The sequence below is a fragment of the Poecilia latipinna genome, unplaced genomic scaffold (assembly GCF_001443285.1).
Source record: "Poecilia latipinna isolate Pla-1442-1.1 unplaced genomic scaffold, P_latipinna-1.0 Scaffold2463, whole genome shotgun sequence".
NCBI lineage: Eukaryota > Metazoa > Chordata > Actinopteri > Cyprinodontiformes > Poeciliidae > Poecilia > Poecilia latipinna.
In genome coordinates, this window is record NW_015115079.1 from 28,918 (window position 1) to 36,160 (window position 7,243).

The 7,243-nt window shown below is 38.1% G+C and overlaps 1 protein-coding gene across 2 annotated transcripts in view; it reads left to right on the plus strand.

Annotated features, from left to right (window-relative positions):
- atat1 (alpha tubulin acetyltransferase 1) overlaps positions 1–7,243 on the plus strand; it is a 27,206-nt gene that overhangs the window by 8,051 nt on the left and 11,912 nt on the right. The window contains exons 7-9 of one of the 2 annotated variants that reach the window (XM_015019639.1): positions 1,252–1,297; positions 2,165–2,233; positions 2,913–3,126. In XM_015019639.1, coding sequence (XP_014875125.1) covers positions 1,252–1,297; positions 2,165–2,233; positions 2,913–3,126 — 329 coding nt within the window. The remainder of the gene's footprint in view (positions 1–1,251; positions 1,298–2,164; positions 2,234–2,912; positions 3,127–7,243) is intronic. The other variant, XM_015019640.1, reaches the window with a different exon arrangement.

Genomic DNA, 7,243 nt, shown 5'->3' on the forward strand with positions numbered 1-7,243 from the left:
AATCTGAAAAAAAAAAAAATCAATCTCCTCCACCTCCTCCCTGACCTACTGTTGCTAGCTAAAGTAATGCAACGTTCTGACCAAAAGCAACCAGTGAGAACCAGTAGGAGGGTTTTAGTGCTGTTAATCAACCTCATTCACTCACTTCTAAATATGCTAATGGTGGAGAAACATCTTATTGTGACAGGAAAACTGTTTATCTGCCGTCATTGGTTTGCTATGCTATGCTAACTAAACTGAGCTTTTACAGTTTGAATCTGCATAGCTCTCTGCTATGCTAGTTGCATCATAGCACAGAGCAAGGGGGAGGGAGGATAAGCAGCCACGTGACATTGTGATTAACAGCGCTAAAACCTGCCTCCTGCCTCTGATTGTTGTTTCTAGATAGCACTGGGAAAAGGCAGAGGAAATATTTTTTTCACAATTTATCTCTCATGCCATACTGTCACAACACAATGACAGTTTTAACAAATATGTACAAAAATATTTTTTATAAAAGTTACATACTGCAGCTTTAATTTCACTTAGGAGAGGACGGGTCAGGAGGGATGTGGTAACATATAACTGTAATTTAACTGGCTGTGTGAACTGGCCAGACAGGAGGCAGTTTTTTCTCATTTTATAAAGATTGTTTGAATTTCTGTCAGCAACAAATATATTGTTTTTGCTGTGTAATTGTAAAAAGAGCAAAAACACAGAGAAATCCCTATAGATTCCCTGAAATGATGCAGACTAAGTTGTCATTGAACACAGTTTTGCTCACCTTTTTCACTGGGATGAGGGTAAGGGGTTTATGTTGGTATCAGGGATTAGAGCAGCTGCTGACTGACTAACCTGTTGTCAGTGTGGTAAAAGGTACAGGGACAAGTTAAGTATATGAATATCTTGGTATTTCTTTTCCTTAATTCATTAAATGCTATGGAGGCAAACAGTAGTCTGTAGCTAAGCTAACTCTGCTGAATGGTTGATAATCTCACACAGTATACGCACCTCTTGGAGAAAAATTGTGTTACAAATAGACACTCTTGTCTTTTTCTTTCTCTTATATCTCTATTTTTTTGAAAACTTGACATTATTATTTTTCTAGGCAGCATAGTAGCTGCCACAGTCATTCTTGTCTTCTACTGACTACTGTGGTCAAGGGCCCTTGGAATTGTCATCACTTTTCCCCCCTATACTGTGCCCCTGCTCAGGGGGCACAGTAGAGTATATTAAATTGTTTGATGTGACTTTTTTTATCACTATGTGCAGGTCAATAACTTTGTTGCCTTTGAGGACTTCTTCCACAAAAGAGCAGGTAATTTTTAACCGTTTTATTTTTTTATGGCTGTTGTAACATTTCACTCATGAACAGAGCATGAAGGTCACCTTCTAAATGTGACAAACCCATTTGCTTTCAATTTTTCCTCTGTCTGTATATCTTTATTCCAATGTACTCTATTATTATTATTATTATTATTATTATTATTATTATTTAAATTTACCTTTGTTCACCACGATTAGAATAAACTTTTTTTCCCCTTTTCCATTCCGCTAATGTAAGACAGTCTTTATTTGATGACAACTCAAAATAAATTTTTGCTTTAATTTCAGTTCTAAATAAAATTTAACCTAAAAAATTTACCTAATTTCTAGGTACAATTTTGTTTTTCCTTACAGATTAGAGGATATGCAGCTTTTTAGGAGGAGCTTATTCATTTTTTCATGTTCCTCAGCATCATCATGTTGTTCCCTTTCTTCCCTTATAATTGGCTACAATTTTTTTATTTGCACTTTGTATCAAGAACTGAAAATAACTTGAATAGAATAAGTATAATACACACTTTCCCAGAATATCTTTTTTCATGTAACATCTGCATTGTACATCTCAGAAGCTTCTTCTACTGCTGGTGTTTGACTTAAGTATGAATATGTCAATGGCACTTAATGAAATTGGACAGATGGAACAACTTTTTCAATAGTAGTAGTAATAATAATAAACATGTTACTTACAATGCACTTCACATGTTAATGTCAAAGTGCTACAAAAACAATCTGGTTTTTAACTGGCCACTTTATGCATTTTTATCTTTTTGCCTTGCTGGTAAGTATTAAAATTAATTTATGAAAAAAAAGAAGACATTGAATTCCATCCAGAGCTGAGCGTACATTTTGTTTTTTACAGTGTCCCAGTTGAGAAGAGTAAAAAAGTCTGATGGAGATATTAAGCCTTATTCTTTAATGGAAAGAGAAGGTAAACCATCATTTTAGTTATCTATAAGTTTGAATCACTTGAATACTGCAGGCCCACTTCATTCCAGTTCCTCTTCATTCCAGTTCCTCACTGCTATTGAATCATTCATGTGTAAAGCTGTGGATTACAAATATAACATAAAATATTTATGTTGCTTACTACTTTTTTCACTGAAGGGGTCCCTCTAAAAGAAAATATATATATATATATTTGAGAGTACTACTTTGTGCAGTTAAAACAAGTTTGCATTGTTCAGTGGAACATTGATGGTGTATTGTGACCTTATAACACCTGACAGAGTAAGTTATAAAATCAAATTGATATCAGCCACATTGGAAACAGCATGTTAGGCTTTTTAAAACTTGGTGATGATCCAGTAAACTTCAGTCGGTGCTCCCCTCCTATTCTCATGCTGATATGCGATGTGTTGCTGAATTTGGCCTGTGAAACCCTGTGAAAGCAACAACAATGTTTGTTTTTTACACACAGCTTTTTCTATTTATAATTTTTCATGGACAACAACTGCAGAAATCCTTCTTTGGCTTTTAACTTGAGTTTAGATTATTAATTTGCCATGAAACTTAAATAGGTATTATTTCACTGTTTTTCCAAGTTCTCCATAATCAGATATATATTTTTTTTTGCTTAAAATTAAAATTGTGTTTTGTTTTTTTTCTAGAGGTACGCCAAGAGCAGAGGACACTTCCTTGGCCATTTGCTGCTCCTCTGTCCCCTCACAGCTCAGTATCTTCACAGTGCTCCCAGTCTCCCAGTGCAGGCTCTTCTCCCAGGAGGGTGCTTCCATGTGTCACACATCCAGCGTTTGCTGGAGACAGCAGGGAGCAGAGCCCACATTCACCTCTGATGGACTGCTGCAGGACAAGACGTAGCAAGTAAGAGCTGAATGCACACAATTACTCTGTTCTACATTATCTGTAAAGTAATGTGCCATTACTTTATTACTATGGCTCAAAATACGATGAAGCTGCTTTAGTACTGCATTGTTTCAGAAAGCAGATGGATGGATTAATAAGACAGTGATCATAAACGTGTTTTTATTAAAGGTTGTTGCTGCAATGATTGCAATAAAATTACGTTTTTATGTGGGCATAGCTTTCATAATCTGCATACATACTGTAAAGACAACATTTGGACGACTGTTGCAGTCACATTTGAATGTGCGACTAGAAAAAAGTTAGGAGTAAGAAGCAGCCAATACAGATTCTTTGACTCAGATTCTTTTTGTAAGGAGAAATATTGATAACTTTTCCATTCAGTTTAAAAACTATAGGCAAACTATAGACAGAGGTGGTCCTAGCCTGTTTGGTGACCCTCCAAACAGGCTCCCCTGTTACACAAAGTTATTGAGCAGGGGCACTACAGATCCTCCAGATGGAAGTTTTTTGTTTTTTGTTAATTTTGAAAAAAATAGCGAGGGAGAGGTAAGTTATCTGATTTTGACAACCTTAACATGTAGATGTGATGTGAAATTCTGTGTTTCGGTTCAGTTGCAACTAATCAACCAACATGGTGTTAGATAAGCTTATCGTAGCGGTAGCTAATCTACCATAGTGATCACTTATTATTAATTGCAAAATAAACATCAAGTCTAAAAACGTAATACTGCAACGGACTGAATGTTCTGTTCTTTGTGTGGAAAATGTTTTGAGGTTTTTTTTGTGGCGTTGTCAGTTGTCAGTGAATAATTTGCACTTTTTGTGTGTTGAGAATCTCACAGACTGAGCAGTCTTGATTAAATTTTACTGATTGAGTTAATAAACTGAACTTGGAAACTTAAAACAATAAAATGAACTTGTTTCAGCTGTTTGGATAATTGGGTCATAGAATGGTGGAGCCAGTGATTAGTACATTTAAATTATTAAATATTGTCAGATTCGCAGTAGTGTTTAAATTGAGTGTGGCATGAAAACATTTATTATCCCAAGGGGAGCCATGATAGGAAATAACTGCAAAGCCATGACTGTAACAGAATGACAAACATTTTTTTCTTGCTGCTCTAGAAAAGAAATTGAATTCTTGCTGAGTATGCAGAGGCTTTACGAGGTTGGGAACATTACTGGTGGATGTATTTGTTTTTGGGTCACACATTATGGATAGGAGGCCACTGACTCAATTCTCTAACAGAGACTCATGCTCCATCGCACGTACAGCGAAGAGTCATTGCTGGAAAACATGCACCAATCGAACTAATCCAAACAGAGATTCCTTCTTCATAATAAACAAGGCTTTATATGTTAAATACATAGATAAACAGAACTGGATTTGTCAGTTTTGTGTTTTTGATGATTAGGATTTATAATGTGATGTTATGGGCACCTGGACATGCAGCAATGACTGCGTGTAAAAAGCTTCTCGGTTTGGATTTGAAGATGGATACAATTCCTCCCATTAATCTGTTTTTCCGCTAGTCCACTATGCAGATCTGCGTTGAGATTGGTCTCATGATCACCTTGTTTGTCATATTTGATAACTGATTAGTAATAGTGTATCTCTTTCTCTCTTTTGTCTTCTATCATTTTTTTTGTTCACCCATTCTACATAATTTGTTCTTTTTAACACCGTTTCCATGTCTGTCTGGTAATTCATCTACAGTTCCGTCAGTAGATCTCAGTTGGGTTTTAATTAACCACCCTGGAACTGATGTTTGTTTCAAACAACGGCTCCACTGTCTTAGCTTGATATTGATGCTGTTTTTTTCCTGATTAGGAATAGAAAAGCTGCTGGTTTTAGAATAAGGATTTGACTCACACCTGAATAGAATGACAAATTCCCATATTGATTTCAGTTCTAAGTTTATCACGGTGAACCAATGATGCTTGTCTTTTTTTAATCCATTAAATTCTGAGATTGGATTTTGGTTTTAACTCAAATGCACATGAACTTGTATCAATGAAATAAAATCATTTTTTTCCAGATTGCTTCTTTTTTTATCCTTAAAAGTTGGTGTCTGCTTGTTGAGGATTAATTCTCTGAGGTAACAAGTTCAGGAAGGAAAGCCTGATTCATCCCTTATCTGTTGTCCCAAAGAAATCTGCTCTCTCTGCAGCAAGACAAAACTAGACCCTGAGGTTTTAAATCTAGGCTCCCTATTTCCCTCCATTACTTCTCCTTTACACCACAAACAGTAAGGGCATCCCTGGCTTAGTACAATCCATATATGGAGCAAGCTGGACATGGTGCCAATCATACAGACATAGTTGTTGGTTAGAACCTTGCTTTTTGTGGCAATACATACAAAATTAATAATTTTGTATGAGACACAGTATAAACCCTCTCCAGGTTTAATTATGAACATCACAACCAAACTCTAGTAACTACCTCAGGAACTCTGAAATGACAAAGATGTGGTTCAGTGTTCCATAGTTGTATACAAGCCACATATCTTGTGTAAAGTATGGGGAGACTTCTTTTTACCACCCCATAGAAATCATTCGCAGGACTACAGAAAAGTGTGATCACAGTTGGAAATCACTTTTTAATGATCATTTTAAAAGATCGCTAACCCTGTCACTGAGTGTGTCATCAGAGACCATCCAAAAAAAAAAAATCTTTTAAATAAAAAAAAATAAAAATTCCCTTCTCACCCTCCGCGGGTGGTCTCTCTCTCATCCTCTGGGCTCAGGTTCTCTACCAGAGGCCTGGGAGATTGAGGGTTCTGTGCAGTATATTGGCTGTGCCTAGAACTGCACATTTCTGGACTGAGATTTCTGATGTTGTTCCTGGGATCTGTTGTAGCCACTGCTCCAGTTTGGGGGTGACTGCCCCGAGGGCCCCGATGACCACAGGCACCACTGTGGTCTTCACCTTCCAGGCCTTCTCCAGTTCCTCTCTGAGGCCCTAGTATTTCTCCAGTTTCTCGTGCTCCTTTTTCCTGATGTTGTAGTCACTTGGTATTGCTACATCCACCACAACAGCTTTCCTCTGTTCTTTATCCACCACCACAATGTCGTTGGTTCTCCATTACCATCTTGTCTGTCTGGATCTGGAAGTCCCACAGGATCTTAGGTCAGTCATTCTCCACCACCTTTGGGGGTGTTCCCCACTTTGATTTCGGGGCTTCTACTCCATATTCTGCACAGATGTTCCTGTACACTATGCCCGCCACTTGGTTATGTTGTTCCATGTACGCTTTCCCTGCCAGCATCTTGCACCCTGCTGTTATGTGCTGGACTGTCAGAGGCCTCCTTGCACAACCTACACCTTGGGTCTTGTCTGGTGTGGTAGATCTGAGCCTCTATTGCTCTGGTGTTTAGGGCCTGTTCCTGTGCAGCCAGGATGAGGGCTGCTGTGCTGTCCTTGAGTCCAGCTTTTTCCAGCCATTGGTAGGATTTTCTGATATCAGCCAATTCAGTTATTTGTCGATGGTACATCCCATGTAGAGGCTTGTCCTCCCATGACGGTACCTCCAGCACCTCGTCCTCTGTTCCCCATTGTCTGAGACATTCGCTGAGCACATCATCTGTTGAGGCTTTGTCCTTGATGTATTTATGGATCTTGGATGTTTCATCCAGGACAGTGGCTCTCACACTCACTAGTCCTCTGCCTCCTTCCTTACGGCTTGTGTACAGTCTCAGGGTGCTGGATTTGGGGTGGAGCCCTCCATTCATGGTTAGTAGTTTCTGAGTCTTAGCATCCATGGTCTTTATCTCCTCCTTTGGCCAGCTAATTATTCCTGCAGGGTATCTGATTACTGTTAAGGCATAGCTGTTTATCGCACAGACCTTGTTCATGCCATTGAGCTGGTTCTCAGGACTTGCCTTATTCGTTGGAGATATTTGGCTGTGTCTCCTTTCCGTGTGACCTCATTGTCATTGAGGTTGCCATTTGCTTGTGGTATTCTCAGGTAGTCCTCAGTGTCTGATATATATATATATATATATATATATATATATATATATATATATATATATATATATATATATATATATATATATATATATATAATCTACAATGGACTGGCGCTCTGTCCAGGGTGTATCTCCCCTCTCG